Here is a 17,762-nt window from a genome sequence, read left to right as displayed (position 1 = left end):
TCTTTGTGGGGTCTGTATCTTCTCCCTGTGTTTGTGTGGGTTTGCTTTTGTGTCCTCCCATGTTACAAAGACATGTCTGCATTATTTCTTCCTGGGCCTCTGCTGAAAATTGTTTTTTTGTTCCAAGTCAGACTGTCCTGATTAACAAATGTTAAGTAAAATTGACAGGCATTTGAATTTCAGACTTCAGGTTTCTGAATGTTTAATTTCTTACATATTTGATGGTGCAGTGTTTAATTTCTTACATATTTGATGGTGCAGTGGCAGTATTGTTGCCTCATAGCTACAGGATTTGTGGTTTGATTCTTGGCTGTGGTGCCTTCTTTGTGGAGTCTGCATCTTATCTCTGTGTTTGCGTGGATTTGCTCTGGTATCCTGCCATTTTACAAAGACGTGTCTACAGTATTTCTCCCTGGGCCTCTGCTGAAAATTGTTTTTGTTCCATCAGAAGTAAAATTGACAGGCATTTGAATTTCAGACTTCATAGTCTTCAGAAAATACGTAGTAAAACAACTTTTTATTCTAGCAATAAATATATAGTAACACAACCTCTTATTATAACATTTTTTTAAGTTTATAAGATGACTATTTGAATTTTTTCCTTATTTTTGGGACTGTAATACCCTGTTAGTGGCTTTGTCTAGGTCTTTTGTGCTAAGGTTGACAGCTATGTCAAGAACTGAATTCACTGAATATGTTTGAGGGCTGTAACTCAGCACAAAACACCTGGACAAACCCAGTAATAAGAGGTTGACAGCTATGGTGAGAACTGAATTCATTAAATGATAGCCATTTAAGTTTCAGTCTTCCTCTCGTTCACAAAACAGCTGATTTGGCGTAGTGGTATGTTGCTCTTGACTGTTTTGCACAGGGACCTTGTCTGTAAAATGTACGGTGGTAACACAGCATTTTTCTTTCTCAAAGCAGGTGATTTGGCATAGTGGTATGCTGTTCTGACTCTTTTTTGCACAGGGACTTTGGCAGTAAAATGTATGGTGGTAACACAGCATTTTATTCTAGCAGCTCTCCAAGATTATACAAGCAATGTTTAATGTGTCCCTGGTTTTTACCCTTTTGACCCACCCCAATAAATTTGGCTTTTTCCAGACTTCTTGTGCTGCGAAGTTGAGATGCAGTTGAGTATTGAGTAGATTTTACAAGGAGCTGAGAGCTGCAGGGGAAGAGAAATTTAGTGCTAATAGCACAACAGGCTGTGTGCTTGCTTTTGATGCAGAAGGTTGTTGGTTCTACTCCCATAAGGGGTGAATGCTGCCGTACTGAAAGTTAAGATACTAATTATGAGCCTGTTATCAGTCTGCCATCCATTTCCTATTGCAATATTACTAGCTTATTTTTAATGTAATTTAGGCAATTTATTCCACAGGGGCATCAGACACTTTATTGTTCGATGAAACCATTAAATATAAAGGTGATTGCTAGCACCAACCTCTTCATTACAGATTTATTTAACGTGGAATTATTTAGATGACTTTTTTACTACTTCAGAGATTGTGCATATTTACTGATAATGGTGGACTGTAGAGTTGTGCATATTTACTGATAATAGTGGACTGTAGAAGCTTAGCTTAAGTAGACTTTTATGATGGAAATGTTCTGAATTGGACAGTTTTGTTTCATTGTTTACTGGAAAAATGTTCAAAGCAATAGGAAGGTGTATCAAAGAGCACATGTATGTTTCATATGCAAGGGGCCTATGATTTGAAAACAGCCCAGAAGTAATTTTTATCTGCCACGAGTAAAATGTATTTTCTTTGAATGTGGATTTTAATGTTTCAGTGAATGTGAGTTTCAAGGGCAGAGAAGGTTTAATGCCAAGTTTGTTTAGCAGATGTCTTAGTGTTTGTACTGTAAAATGCAAAAATAAAACTTTCAAATGAAGTTCAAATCATCATAGAAGTAAATCAGTATGCACATTAGTGTTTATGGTAAATGGAGTGAAATAGCAAAGTAATGGATCATTGGAATGGCTGCAGGGAGGCTCCATTCGACCAGGGTTTTCTGAGGGGGAAGGGTGGCAAACTTAGACAGCCCCAGCTGAACCATACCTCCCAACTGTCCAGATTTTCAAAGAATGAATAGATTTTTTGTTTCTTATTTTTGATTTGTTCCTCAGAAATTGTGGTTTTCTGGCAAATCATTTAGGAATTAAGTCACTAAATAATGACACACCTAGTTTCAGACTTCATAACCTTCAGAAAAATGCATGCTTGCTAAAGTAAGACCTGTTCTATCAACTGTCCCAGTTTATAGAAGAGCATTTTTTAGTACTGTTTATATGTTCCCTCCAATATATTTGGCCTTGTCCAGATTTATGTCCCAGTTTATACAAGAGTAATTTTTAGTACTGTTTATATGTTCCCCCAATATATCTGGCCTTGTCCAGATTTATTGCATTAACAGGTTGAGAGGTACATGCAAATAAATTGCTTTATAGAATTAGGCATAGCCAAACCTTTGAACTGTCCCTGATTTTGACTCAAAATGTTGCTCTTCCCCTAATGATCCCTCCGTAAAATAGCAATTTTGGAAGAAAACATGGAGGGTTTATAATTAAGAAATAACTGTAATAATCAGATTACTTTTATTTCAGAAATGCATGTAGATTATTTTATTTTGTCAGCTGCTCAAGTTAGCAGTACTAATATTAAAGTGTCCCTTCTTGACATGTTTCCAGCTGTATTGTGTTGCTATTTTATATTTTTACATCACATTTTTTGGTCCATTTTTCATAAAATTGTGTTTTTTTGGCAAATTAGTGACAAATAATTAAAGACTGAAGTTAGAAAATAATGACAGACATTTGAGTTTCAGATTTCATACCATTCAGAAAATTCATACTAATGCTAGACCTCTATTAGCTTTCTAAGGTTATAAGAGCGATATTTTAAAAATTGTCTTTGTCCCATTTCTTTGTATGGCTTTGTCCAGATTTCTTGCTCTGAGGCTGAGAGGTATGACAAATGTGTCAGGGCCATCAAGTCAGCCAGAGACATTTCAAACTGTGACATACTTGTTACACCCCACTCCCCCATGTAGTGACTCTGGATGTGTCGAAGCAAGGCAAGGAGTAGTTATGCAGTGTAAATGTGCAGAGAATCCCACCCATCCAAGGTAGACACAAGTACTAGAGTGGCTTTTCATCTGTCCTTGATTTTTGCAGAATGGTCTGGTTTCTGTCATATTTTTTGTACTGTTCATTTATGCTTATTACTCAAAGTGCCTGTTGCTCTGTGTTTAAGTAGCAATACTTTAATGACCATCAGGTAAGCTTGGCTGAGATTGCAAGATGCAAGTAAGCTTTAATAAGCATACTGTTAAAGAATTGCCAACATTGAAAGCCTTTCTGTTGCCATGTAGAGAATACTTAACTAGATAATGTATAAGCCTTGGGTATTGACATGCATATGCCAGTATTTGTAATAAAGGACAGAATTACATTATTTTAAGAGTCTCATTACACTTGGAGACTTACAGTCATCTCTGCAGGCTTTAACCATAAACCGAATGCCAATCGCGTGGTCTATAACCTGTACAGTAATCCTTTTAAGCAGTGTATCTTGAGCTTATTTCTTGTTTGCTTTTAATTTTTTACTTTGATCATGTTTTCCCCATGAAACAAGTAGATGTCAGGCAGCAGGTCTTTTTTTGGATAAGGAACATTTTTACAAGTGGGGGCATCAGAGATTTCTAATTTCAGCATGTTACTTGTTACTTTAATAAAGCTGAATATAAATTATAATTAGAACTGCAGTGCAAGAAGTGGTTTGAGTTGAGTGCTGCTTGTTTTTCTTATACTTGATTTTGACTGGCATTCCATTAATGTATTTAAAAAAAAGTAATTTATTTTTTCATGCCTCACAACCTTTTTTATTTACATCTAGATATTAAGCTGTCATGCAGCCAATGCATTGAAATATTTGTATTCTTCTACACTTCATTTTGTCTTGATTGGACTCTCATGACAACTGTTTGGCACCCAGTGCAGTATACTTAGTTTTTGTGGTTTGCTACTACAGGTGTTTGTGTGTGGTAGGGAATACCGCAGGCTTGAACCCTGTACCTTGTATGCAGATGTTAAAGACCTTAATTCCCTACCCACCACCATTTGTGAAAAAAAAACTGCAGAGTTTTGCCTCATGTTTGATCTGATCTGTTCCTTATAATATCTGTGGTTTGTAAATGCTGCAATGCTTGATATTTGATGGTGCAGTGGTAGCATTGTTGCCTCACAGCTATAGGTTCTCAGGTTTGTTTCTTGGCTGGGGTGCCTTCTTTGTGGTCTCTTTATCTTCTCCCTGTGTTTGTGTGGGTTTGCTTTTGTGTCCTCCCATGTTACAAAGACATGTCTGCATTATTTCTTCCTGGGCCTCTGCTGAATTTTTTTGTTGTTCCAAGTCAAACTGTCCTGATTAACAAATGTTAAATAAAATTGACAGGCATTTGAATTTCAGCTTTCTGAATGTTTAAGTCCTTGCATATTTGATGGTGCAGTGGTAGTATTGTTGCCTCACAGCTATAGGTTTTCTGGTTTGATTCTTGGCTGAGGTGCCTTCTGTGTGGAGTCTGCATCTCCTCCCTGTGTTTGTGTGGATTAGCTCTGGTGCCCTGTCATTTTACAAAGACGTGTCTGCAGTATTTCTCCCTGGGTCTCTGCTGAAAATTGTTTTTATTCTGTCAGCATTAAAATTGACAGACATTTGAATTTCAGACTTCATGTTCTTCAGAAAATCCATAGTAACACAACTGTAACACAACCTTTTATTCTAGCAATTTTCTAAGTTTATAAGATGAATATTTGAAATTTGTCCCTATTTTTGGGACTGTATTCCCTCATTATTGGCTTCGTCCAGGTTTTTTGTGCTAAGGTTGACAGCTATGGCAAGAACTGAATTCACTGAATGTTTGACGGCTGTATTCCCTCATTACTGGGTTTGTCCAGGTGTTTTGTACTAAGAGGTTGACAGCTATGGTGAGAACTGAATTCACTAAATGATAGCCATTTAAGTTTCAGTCTTCCTTTTTTACAAAGCAGCTGATTTGGCGTAGTGGTATGTTGCTCTGTTTTGCACAGGGAGCTTGGCAGTAAAATGTATGGTTCTAGCAACTTTCCAAGATTATACAAGCAATGTTTGTGTCCCTGGTTTTTGGGCTTTTGACCCCCCCCCCCCAAATACATTTTGTCTTTTTCCATTTTTCTTGTGCTGTGAAGTTGAGTATTGAGTAGATTTTACAAGGAGCTGAGAGCTGCAGGGGAACAGAAGTTTAGTGCTGCTTAAGTGAAGCTGGTTTGCCTTGTTAATAGCACAACAAGTTGTGTACTTGCCTTTGATGCAGAAGGCTGTGGGTTCTACTCCCACAGGGGGTGGATGCTGCTGTACTGAGAATGTTCTCCTTGGTGAAGATACTAACTATGAGTTCGTTATCAGTTTGCCATCCATTTCCTCTTGCAATATTACTAGCTTATCATTTTTTTAATGTAATATAGGCAATTTATTCCTGAGGGGCAACAGGCACTTTATTTTTCGATGAAACCATGAAATATAAAGGTGTTTGCTAGCAGCAACCTCTTCATTAGTTACAGATTTCTTTAATGTGGAATTATTTAGATGACTTTTACTTCTTCAGAGATAGTGCATATTTACTGATAATGGACTGTAGAATTGTGCATATTTACTGATAATGGTGGACTGTAGAATTGTGCATATTTACTGATAATGGTGGACTGTAGAATTGTGCATATTTACTGATAATGGTGGACTGCGCAAGTCTGAGTAGACTTTTATGATAAATGTTCTGAACTGGACAGTTTTGTCATTTTGGGTGCATGCATTTTGTTTCATTGCTTACTGGAAAAATGTTTAAAACAAATTTAAAACGCCCTCTAACAACTGTAATATATTGTACAAGGAATATAATTTAGTACAATGAGGAAGGTGTATCAAAGAGCACATGTATGTTTCATATGCAAGGGGCCTATGATTTGAAAACAGCCCAAAATTAATCTTTATCTGCCACTGGCAAAATGTATTTTCTTTGAATGTGGGTTTCAATGCTGTTTCAATGAATGTGAGTTTCAAGGGCAGAGAAGTTTTAATGCTAAGTTTTCATTGTGAGACTGCATTGCTTTGTTTAGTAGATGACTTAGTGTTTGTGCTGTAAAATACAAAATAAAACTTTCAAATGAAGTCCAACTCATCATACAAGTAAAGCAGTATGCACATTAGTGTTTATGGTAAATGGAGTGAAATAACCAAGTAATGGTTCATTGGAATGGCTGCAGAGGCTCTATTCAACCGTGATTTTGTCAGGGGGGAAGGGCAGCAAACTCAGACAGGCCCAGCTGAACTATACCTCCCAACTGTCCATATTTTCAAAGAATGAATAGATTTTTGCTTCTTATTTTTGGTTTGTTCTTCATAAAATTTGTAGTTTTCTGGCAAATCATTTAGAAATTAAGTCACTAAATAGAGTTTCATACTTCATAACCTTCAGAAAAATGCATGCTAAAGTAAGAACTGTTATTCTATCAACTGTCTCAATTTATACAAGAGCAATTTTTAGTACTGTTTATATGTTCCCCCAGTATATTTGGCCTTGTTCAGATTTACTGCATTAACAGGTTGAGAGGTACATGCAAATAAATTGCTTTATAGAATTAGGCATAGCCAACCTCTCAACTGTCTCCGATTTTGGCTTAAAATGTTGCTCTTCCCCTAATAATCCCGCCAAGAAAATAGCAATTTTGGAAGAAAACATGGAGGGTTTACAATTAAGAAATAACTAATAATCAAAGTTATAGATTACTTGAAATGCATGTAGATTCTTTTATTTTGTCAGCTGCTCAAGTTAGCAGTACTAATATTAAAGTGTCCCTTCTTTGACAGGTTCCCAGCTGTATTGTGTGGCTATTTTATATTTTTGCATCACATTTGGTCCATTTTTCATAAAATTGTGTGTTTTGGCAAATTAGTGACAAATCACTAAAGACTGAAGTTAGAAAATAATGACAGACATTTGAGTTTCAGATTTTATACCCTTCAGAAAAGTCATACTAATGCAAGACCTATTCTATTATCTTTCTAAGTTTATTAGAGCAATATTTAAAAATAGTCCTTATTTGTGGGCATTTGTCCCACTTCTGTGTATGGCTTTGTCCAGATTTCTTGCTCTGAGGTTGAGAGGTATGACACATGTCAGGGCCATCACAGTCAGCCAGAGACATTTCAAATTGTGACATACTTGTTGCACCCCACTCCACCATGTACTGACTCTGGATGTGTCCAAGCAAGGCAAGGAGTAGTTATGCAGTTTAAATGTGCAGAGTATCCCTCCCATCCAAGGTAGACACAAGTACTAGAGTGGCTTTTCATCTGTCCTTGATTTTTGCAGAATGGTCTGGTTTCTATCATATTTTTGTACTGTTGATTTATGCTTATTACTCAAAGTGCCTGTTGCTCTGTATTTAAGTAGCAATGCTTTAATGACTATAATGTAAGCTTGTCTGAGATCGTAAGATGCAAGTAAGCTTTAATAAGCATACTGTTAAAGAATTGCCAACATTGAAAGCCTTTCTGTTGTTGCCATGCAGAGAATACTTGACTAGATAATGTATAAGCCTTGGGTATTAAAGGACAGGATTCCATTATTTTAAAAAGCTCATTACACTTGTTGGAGACTTCCAGTCATCTCTACAGACTTTACCCGTAAACTAAACAGAATACCAATCACGTGTTGTCCATAACCTGTACAGTAATCCTTTAAGCAATGTATCTTGAGCTTGTTTCTTGTTTGCTTTTCATTTTTTACTTACATGTTTTCCCCATGAAACAAGTAGATAGTTGTCAGGCAGCAGGTCTTTTTTTGAATAAGAAACCTTTTTACAAGTGGGGGCATCACAGAGATTTCTACTTTCAGCATGTTACTTGGCACTTTAATAAAGCTGAAAATAAATTATAATTAGAACTGCATTGCAAGGAGAAGTGGTTTGAGTTGAGTGCTTCTGGTTTTGCTTGTACTTGATTTTGACTGGCATTCCAGTAATGTATTTAAAAAGTAATTTATTTTTTCATGCCTCACAACCTTTTGTTTCCATCTAGATATTAAGTAAGCTGTCACGCAGCCAATGCATTGAAATATTTTTATTCTTCTACACTTATTTTTGTCTTGATTGGACTCTCATAATGATGGTTTGCCACCCAGGGCAGCGTATTTAATTAAAGTTAGTTTTTGTGGTTTTGAGCATAGCTCCTCCCCTTTCTGGTTGGCCACACCCCTTCCCTTGACCCCACCCATTCAGCTGTCTCCTGCAGCCCCCCCTTTGATTTGAAGTCACCAGCCACCACTGCTACTAGAAGTCACCAACAGCTACAGTAGCTTTGGAGACGCACTATATAGTAGTTCAGTGGCTAAAAAATAGAACTCTCTCCCCACTAGTATAAAAAACACATCATCCAAAGCCTCCTTTAAAAACCTCATTAGGCAACATCTTAAACAAAGTTGGCAGTGCCATGACTGCTCCCCAGGCTAGTAAAAGCAGATAAGGTACACATACTAAACCTAGAGTACTTGATAGCCAGTGTTTGTGAGTAAGAGTGAAAACTATTAAGGTACAGTGTATGTACTGTACTTGTGTACTATGTATGTATTCTACCTATGTTCCAAATTTCAGCTGTACACAACAAATCTATTACCTTTATTTTTAAATTAATATTTTCTTGTTTGTTCTCCCCACTGTAACTGTTTTTGTGCTGCATACCACTGTAAAAACATGTATATTGTAATTTGTGTGTATACTGATCATGTCTAAATATCTAAATGTATCTGTAATTTTTCTATGTGGAGCTTTTCTCCCCAGGCCTCTGCTGAAAAAAGGGTCTTTTTGGCTCAGTCAGACAAATGTAAAATAAAATAAAGAAAGAAATAAAATAGTGCGTTCGAATTGATGAAGTCAGTGCATCGTTGTGCGAGTGCATTAGTGCAGGAATAATTCACCCCAGTCTGTGTTAGAGTAGTTGAAGTCACCAAGGATCAGGGTGTTAGGGGGTACCTTGATGGATTCAAGTAGGTCCAGATAGAAGGTGTGGGTGTCTTGAGTCATGAAGGGGGGCCAGCAGCTGGCTATAACTTGGATGGGTGTCTTACCAACTGTCAGTTGCACCTGGAGTCGTTCTAGTGCGTCATGCTGGCAAACTAGTCTGGATATGTGCTTGTCTTTGATGAAGATAGACACTCTACCTTAGTCTTCCCGACCTCATTTTGGGGTCAGAGTATGTGGAATGAGGTATAGCCTGGTAAGGCAGAGATGCTCTTCGCAGCCTTGAACCAAGTTCCTGTGACTGCACAGATGTTGCCATCTTCCAGTGCAAGGAGGGGCTCCTAGTGTTAAGCAGCATGGCCTTCAATTTGCTTTTTTGACAGATCTTTCATGTTGGAAAATTTGTCTTTGGGACATTGCCTAAAAAAGCACAATGGGGGAAGCAAGAGCCTTGGCCAGAAACTGAATTCCAAGGGTGACAGGTGGAGGCCATCTCTGGCAAAGCAATGGGGCCTGTCAACCATATCATCCCAGACAGACAGATACTGGATTCCCCTTGGAATGACACCAGAAACTAAGCCAGGTTTTGAAGTCATTTATTTTTGTTGGTATTGTGGTATCTTTCTTGGTGAAGGTAGGTCGCTGTTTAGGGCTAGGATCATACCATACCTGCCTCGGGCACATACTCTGAGAGCTCAATCATGTCTCTCTTGTAGTTCAGGGAGGTACATCTCAAGTTCTTCACACCAACATGGACAATGACAGAGTCATACTTTTACCTGTTGTGGAGAGACATAACAATAAATAAATGACATGGCACTAGATCTAATAAATTACCTATAGACAGCAGATGTTTCTGTTGCAAAGTGAATGTTCTGGAACGTATATGTACCATTCCACATAGTAATCTCTTTAGCTACCATTTAAAGGTATCTACCCCATGTGTAACATCTCTGAATTTTCCAGGTAGCATTTGTCTTTATGGACTTGCTTATTAACCAGGATCCCTAATATTGCTGGTACCACAAGAGGAAATGACCTATTACCATCCACTAGAATAGGTGGAGCATCTATATATTGGACTTGATCATCATAGCAACTGTCAGGGAAGCATGCTTCCATTCACTTACTTTCTTGCTGACCCTTTGGGTGTTGAAATTCTTTCTCCAATCCAGATGGTTACTTATGTGAAGATGAATGTCTTCAGTCTGCACCATTGTCTGATCACTTTCTTTTTCTAGTATTTTGTGGGGGAAAATGAAATATGTAATTGAGAGTATTTCTTTTTGTTTTTGAATATTTATCCAAGTAAGATGTTGCACTGTTTGGAGTGTGATATGATTATTTCTTCTTTTCCTAGTTTTTTTTCCTTGTTAATATCTGTTGTAAAACATTTCTAATCCAATATTTACAATAGGCTGGCAGTCAGCTCTGCCATTTTTTGTTGTCATGTATGGCTTGGAGCAGTTTTTTTCTCTCCACTGTGACACGTTTCCTCCCTAGTGCAAATGAGGGGAAGTTTAGCTACTGAGTAGTAAATTAAGCATAGATTAAAAGTAATCAAGTTGCTGTGTGTGAATTTACCTGTTTAATTTATTCCTTTTGCAGTTAATTCCTATGCACCTGTTATTCTTCTGAATGGGTCTCTAATTGTAGAGGTTGGTGGAAGAAAGATCCTAGATTTCTCCTTGATGACCGTGCTTGATGAAGATTCCAGAAATCCAGGCTTCCAATTTTATGTTGTGAGCCCTCCAGACAATGGGCAGTTAGTCAAAGTTATCAAAGGAGTAGAACTACAACTAGCTAAAGACAGCACCTTTACTGAAGAGGACCTCAGAGAACACAGAGTGCAGTTTGTGCACAACAGAGAAAAATCAAGGTAAACATACCTCTTTGTTGCTATTTTGTATTTAGCAGTGATTGCAAATTGCTGCTTCATTCCCTAATCAACCACTTCTTAGTATGTTCACAGTTTGATAGTAGAGCTTGGAGTGAAAAAGGGGATTTTCCTGCTGCCCTACCTGAAAATTGCAGGGATACCCCAACTATGTTGTGGGACCTTATGGTGCAGGCATTTACTCCAGATATATGCCATTGAACAGAAAGTACATGAACAGTGATATGTAAGGAACACAGAAACAATAGTAGGCAAGCAGTCACAGGGATGAGGAGGCCAAAGGCACACTTCAGTTCTTCCCACCCTTTTTTCAAGTAGCTAATAGTACCCACTTCCCAAATCAAATGGTGTAAATTTGTGCAACCATTCAATCATCAGGACTAGCCTTAAAGGCAAAGTAGTACTTTGTTTCACCTATAGTGCTGACGTTTTTATACTAGAAGCTGGGAATATGTTGAGTTAAGAACCTGCCCCTTCAGGTAGTCTTATTTATTTTTTGGCATAGACTTAGGTCCCCAGTAAAGGGTGCTTGTAGAGACACTGTGTTTGCAAAGAAATCAAAGGTCTTGTAGTACTGTGTCTTTCATGACAGAAAAAAAACAAGACACGTGTTATTTCAAAAGATAGATGAGGGAAAAAAGCAATATGGGGAAGAGAAAGAGTATATTCCAGTTAGCAAAAAAAAAAAAAGCAAAATCTAATTTGGAGAAGGAGTTTGTTAGAAGGGTCAGCAAATAAATTAAGGCTTTTTACGCCTAGGTGCAAAGGACTTACATTTGTACTGTGATTCTGATTTCCTGTAATTACTTAGTGACTAGGAGAGGAGAAACGCTGGTTAGGGAGTTAATACGTGATGCCATGTCACATACCCTGTGAAGAGAGCAGTAGTCCAGACTACTGATCTGTTGTCATTTACTGGGTAGGTATGCCTCTGCCAAGCACCTCATTCTTGCTGTAGGTGTGATATGCACATTTGTAGAGAAGTACATAAAGCATGTAGTGCCACAGCTGGGCTGTTACTGGGTGAAAGGATGGTGTTAAAGTTTATGGATAACCCTTATAGCTGGATGACAGAGTGCTGCAGTCTTGGGTCACATGAAGATTAATGACTGACAGACAACAGGGAGCCAAAAAATGTTTTAAATGCAGGAAAACTAGAAGCTAGGCTTTTTTCCCCTTTACATTCGAAAGAGAGAAAGGGGCAGTTTCATGGTAATAGTGGAGAATATTTTTCACCTTGCATTCTCCATATACTACAGTTATTCAGTATTTTTTGTGATTAGATAAGATTGTTCAATGTGAATTAAAAAAAAATTTATTGTGAAGGTCTTGACACTGTTGATGGCAGGAAAAAAATGAAAATCGTAGCTGAAAGCATGATTGTAGAGGAAGAGCATTGCAATAACTAGAATTAAGAGAAGTAATAGCTAGCAATGTTCCTTAGATAATGAAAAATATTAAAGAAGTAACAAGAAGTTTAGAAGAGGTGAGATTTGGCTTGTGGTATATTTCAGGACTATTAGAATGGGGTATAGGAAGATTACAAGTAGTCTGGGTTGATAGTATCAAGTTTTTTAATTTCTCAAAAAGTTGCCATGATACAAAATAAAACAAGTGGTTGAAGTGAATAATATAATGGAAGAATAAGGTGGCCAGGTAGAAAATGTGGATCAGTAATTGGCTGTAGTGGAAAATAAGGCATGTAGAAAGCATTTCAGACAGACCCTAGCACTGGAAGGAGAGCTCTGTCTGTTTTTATTGGAGTTTGTAAAATACTAAGTTCAACAGACTGGATTTGAAAACTCATTGGGAACTGAAAAAATGTACGGTCTCTTTCTGACTGTATCAGAGATGACATATGTCAAGTCTTTAATTATTTTATTGTAATTTCTGATGACAGGCAAAAAACAGGTTGCATGGTTAGTCCTGGCAGCCTCGGAGAAAATGTACTGTAGTGGGGCGTACAGTGTATGCGTGTCATGATTGTTTTAGATGCAACTTTTCAGCGGAGACAAGAGTTCATTGGTGCTTTTAAAAATGTAAGAAATGTGAATTTCAAAAAGTTGATTTGCCCCAGCAGTGTTGAGAATATTCTCTGTGTAAGGTGTGTTGACCTTTGCTAATGCTAAGGAAGTGTAGCGAAGTTGAAGAAGTTATCAGTATATTTAGTTTGTCGAAGCACTGGAGACTGATTATGTGGAGTTTTGCAAGTTGCCCTCACTCTGTAAGTTCAGTGGAAGAGGAACGGGAGAAGTAGCTGATAAAAATATATTGCTGTCACGTATTAAATGTGACAGTTTTTGTTGAAAATATGATCTGAAGTAGTTTACTTCATTTGATCTTCAACCTGTGGGTATTCAGATCTGGATCAGATCTGAGACTGCTGCATCACCAGCATCTGATCTGAGTTCCAAGCTCCTCCCTGTACCGATAATGCCTCTCCATCTCCTTCCTTCCCTCAGATCTCGTTTGCCGCTTTCCAGCCCAGTAACGTGGTCTCGAGCTCCAGGCATATAGTGTTTTTTTGGTAAGTGTTTGGCTATTTGGATAGCTAGTTTCCCCTAAAATTTTTACCTTTACCTCCCCTACACCAGAGTCGACCATCGGTTAAAAAAAAAAAATTAAAATTTCGTGTTTGTGTTTCCCAGTGTTCCCCTTTCCTGTCCACCCAGTTAGCATGCGCACAGGTGTGTGTGTGTGTGTGTGTGTGTGTGTGTGTGTGTGTGTGCGTGCGTGTGCGTGTGTGTGTGTGTGTGTGTGTGTGTGTGCGTGTGTGTGTGTGTGTGTGTGTGTGTGTGTGTGTGTGTGTGCCCTCCTTAGACATGGCAGATGTACCGAAGCCTGCCTTTAGGAAATGCACAGACTCTGGCCACAAGCTTTCCCCAGCTGATGGCCACACTCTGAGTTGTTTGTTTAGGTGTGGCCCATCTAGACACGGCCTGTGTGCTTTGCGCAGGATTTAATCCCAGAGCCCTCAAAGACTGGAGGGCTAAGTTAATGATGAAAGGCCTCTTATCAGCATCGGGGATGGCTGTCCCCGCTTCCTCTTCCACTGTAGCGGTCCCTACCGTGTCTTCTCCATCCCAGGCCTCCGGGGCTCAAACCCCTGTCTCTAGGCCTTTGGATTCAGAGAGGAGGCACAAAGATAGGCCCATTAAGTGGTCCTCTGATTGCTCGGTGCTGTCGGGGCCTCCATCTAAGTCGAAAACTCCTCACAGGCCCAGCACCCCTCAGCTCCGTTCTCGGAGGTTTTCACGAGAGCCAACGGTGTCTCGGCCTCCTTTTGAGAGCCTCACCTCACTGACACACCCAGCCGGTGTGGGTGGTTTCATCATCCTGTTCCACCCGCAGTCTAAGTGAATCAGAGATGGACAGGATGATGCAGAAATGTATCCACACCCAGATCCAGATGGGGGTCTTACCTGCCCTCTTTCCCTCTGGAGAGGGGTTCTTAGCCCTTCTTCATCCCCATCACTCCTTCTCCAATCTGGCCCTTGGTTTTGGAGTCCTTGGATCTGAGATCTCTCGGGGTCGGAGGGCCAGCGCTGACGGTACCTAGTACCTCGACTCCGGCCATGGCCTTGAGCGGTCGATCCAACTGGGTCAGATCCGAGCTCTCGGAGGCGTAGCCTTGGCATCGGATCCGAGGGGGGAGTGCTGTCAGCTCCGACTTTGTCAGAGTGCAGTCTTCCCCTCTGCATCTCAGCACCTGTGGGCTCTGCTCTGACTACCCTGTTGGACCTGAAGAGAGTGGCTCCATTGTTTGTTTCCCAGGATGTCCTCTCTCCCTCGGCCTTCGACGTGGTAGAGAGGGTCCTATCAAGTGGGTTGAGGCCTCTGACCATCTCCTCTTTGGAATCCTCACAGACTCCCTCGGTTCTAGGTACGGCTCCGACCGTCCTGTCATCTCATGGACTGCCCATGCTTGATGTGTCCCAGGGAGCACCCGTTAGGGAGCAAACCCCAGTTTGCGAGTCCCCAACAGAGATTCCCACAGAGGAGGTCCTTCGCAAATGCACGTTTAAAAGTTGTCACTTGGACACCTCCCTAGAATCCCTCACACACAGACTTGGAAGAAGGGGAAGGTTCCCCCAGGTCACCCAACGTGGATGTCTCCTTTGGAGACATCATGGAAATACTATGCCAAAGAGGGGGTGGTCCACCCCAAAAAAAATATCCTGGGCAAGTCGTGTTCCTGGAGGCATTCAGCACGGGCCCATCTACCTTCTTGGAGTATCCACTGGTGGACCTTATTAAGGTATGGAAGGAACCAGACACCATGGAGCCAATTCCAAAAAAAACAGATAAAGTCCTTAGCCCCCCCCCCCCAAAGGGACAGCATCAGCTTGAGTAAGGGGTCCCCAGTAGACACTATGGTGGTGGCAGCTGGCACCAAGAAAGAGCTCGCTCAGGAGAGCTTTATGGTTCATCCTCCTGACCGAGAGTTGTGGTCAGTGGATCATCTGGGTAAGCGAGTTTATGCTTTAGCCACCTTTTCCATGAGACTTGATCAAGAAGGTCGCTGAGTCGCCCCCAGCGTCCACTTCGGCAGAGAGCATGAAAATGTTCTCTGCACACATGGCAACTCTCAAAGCTGTCACAAATACATCCATGTGTCTCCTTTCCCATGCCACGGAAGGGGCCTCTAGGGTGGCCGGGTCCGGCATTGCCATGAGGCCCCACGCCTGGCTTCGGCTGTGTCAGTTCTCAAAACACTTTAAGGTGTCCCTTGCGACTGCTCCCTATGATGATTGTTCCCTGTTTGGTAAGTCCGTGCTTGAGACTCTAGTCCAGAGCCTATGCCCTGACCACGACATACCTTGCTGTCGTTTTTGTGCTTGATTTAATCATGGCACTATCCATCTTCGGTATATTTTCGCCTCTAAATATTTCAGTTCTTGGTTTAATTATCCAGAAATGTCATCGGTTAGCCATCCAACTACCAGGATTCCAAAAAAACGCAAAGATAAAGACAGAGACAGGCCGCCAAGGTCCAAAACTGCCGCCAGTCGCCAGTTCGCCGGTACTCAGTGAGGTGCTTTCGCAGCCCCTGATACCCGCTACTTCTGATTCACAGGCCTCTACTGAAACCCATTCAGAGTCTGGTATGCCGCAAGATACTTCAACTGTGGAACCTGTGGATGGGTCCGTAGCCGCTGTGCAGGCACCAGCTTCTGAGGGTGTATTCAGGCCTACGGATTTGCATATTAAACCGATGCCTCCTTCTTCATTTAGACCTAAATCTCGAACCATGCCTAAGAAACCAATGTCCAGGCCGCATGCTCAGGCCTCTATGCTTAAAAAACAAATAAGAATAACTGAAGATCTTGTAACTCTAATAAGGGGAAGCCAACCTCCCCCTTCTAAGAGACCTAAGACTGAAGTTGTTTATGCATCTTCTGACAAGGATTCTGATTTTTCTGATTCTTCTGATGATCTGTATTTGCCCTCCTATGAGGATTCTGATGCAGAGGACTCTATTCCCTCTGCTTCCCCTCCAGAGGATTTTTCTTTTGGTGAAACCTTACATACTCTAAAGGAGCATTTCCACTGGGAAAGCCAGGATTTTTCTGATTCAAAAAAAAGTCTTAGGGATTTCTTACTCCTGCCTCAGCATAGGCCTTTGGCTATTCCTCCTGTACTAGACATTGTTGATGATGCCTTTTCGGAATCTAGTTTGACCCCTGATTTTTTGCCTCCTGCTCCTAGAAAGCCTAATATTACAGGGTTCCTGATTTGCACAAGTTCCTTTTTAAAAATCCTATTGCGGATCCAGAGACTATTTCACAGGGACCCAAGGGCATTAAGGCTTCTACTGCTAAAAATCCTACCCCTTGTGATAGAGACTGGATAGATGGGGTAAGAAGGTTTACACTTCTGCAGCCTTGTCCATTAGGGCTTTAAACTGCTAGTTTCATATGTTAAAGTATCAACAACATGTTATTGAATTGCTTAAACAGAAAATGATGTTGATTCCTGACTGTGCTGAAAATAAAGAATTACAGGATTTAATGCATTCTGCTGAACAGGTTGGAAAACATACTTTGCAATGTGGATTTGATTAATTAGAGGCCTCTTGCAGGGCTGCTGTTACTGGGTCTGTGCTAAGAAGGCATGCTTGGCTTAAGGAGCAATCTTTGCCTGATCATGTTAAAGCTAAACTGTTGGATGCTCCCATAAATCAGGACCACCTGTTTGGCAACAAGGCTGAGGAAGTTCTTAAATAAATGGAAGATAAAGCTAAATCTATGCAAACTGTTAAAGATTTCTTACAAGTTCAGCTTCCTAGATTTAGTAGGCACTGGCCCTCTAAGAACTGGTCCTTTCCAGCCCCTTCCAGGTCTTCTCAAGCCAAACCCAGAAACTCTAGGTTTCAGTCCCAGGGGACACACAAGACTAAGCAGTGGGGGATATCCGCACCCAAATCTGGGAGGAGGAAGACTCCCCCCCTGTGGAAAACTGTCTCAATGACTTTCTTTTAAAACTTTCAAGCACTTCCCACCTGAATGCTCCTTTAGGTGGAAAGATTGGTCTGCAGGCCAAAAACTGGGAACTCATTACCCAGGACAAATGGGTTTTAAATATAGTGTCCCAGGGATACAGATTTCACTTCCACATGTTACCAACACCAAGCGGGTGGCCAGATCTCCCCCTAAATCAGTGGGCAGAGGCCCAAAATCGAGTACTCTCTCTCTCAAGCATGGGGGCTATTCAGTTGGTACCAGAAGAGGAAAAGGGACAAGGTTTCTATTCAATACTTTTCCTGGTACCCAGAAAAGGCAATACATGATGTCCTGTCCTAGACCTTTT

The 17,762-nt window shown here is 40.4% G+C and overlaps 1 protein-coding gene across 1 annotated transcript in view; it reads left to right on the top strand.

The window, feature by feature from the left end:
- The window catches only part of LOC122792799 (extracellular matrix organizing protein FRAS1-like), a 4,352,848-nt gene that overhangs the window by 1,634,096 nt on the left and 2,700,990 nt on the right, over positions 1-17,762 (top strand). Inside the window, exon 27 of the mRNA XM_044060368.1 lies at positions 10,664-10,934. Within this exon, the coding sequence (XP_043916303.1) occupies positions 10,664-10,934 (271 nt within the window). The remainder of the gene's footprint in view (positions 1-10,663; positions 10,935-17,762) is intronic.

The sequence above is a fragment of the Protopterus annectens genome, chromosome 2.part0, assembly GCF_019279795.1.
Source record: "Protopterus annectens isolate FY-2018-M chromosome 2.part0, PAN1.0, whole genome shotgun sequence".
NCBI lineage: Eukaryota > Metazoa > Chordata > Ceratodontiformes > Protopteridae > Protopterus > Protopterus annectens.
The sequence above is the reverse complement of the archived record's forward strand: the minus strand, read 5'-3'. Positions and strand labels throughout refer to the sequence as shown.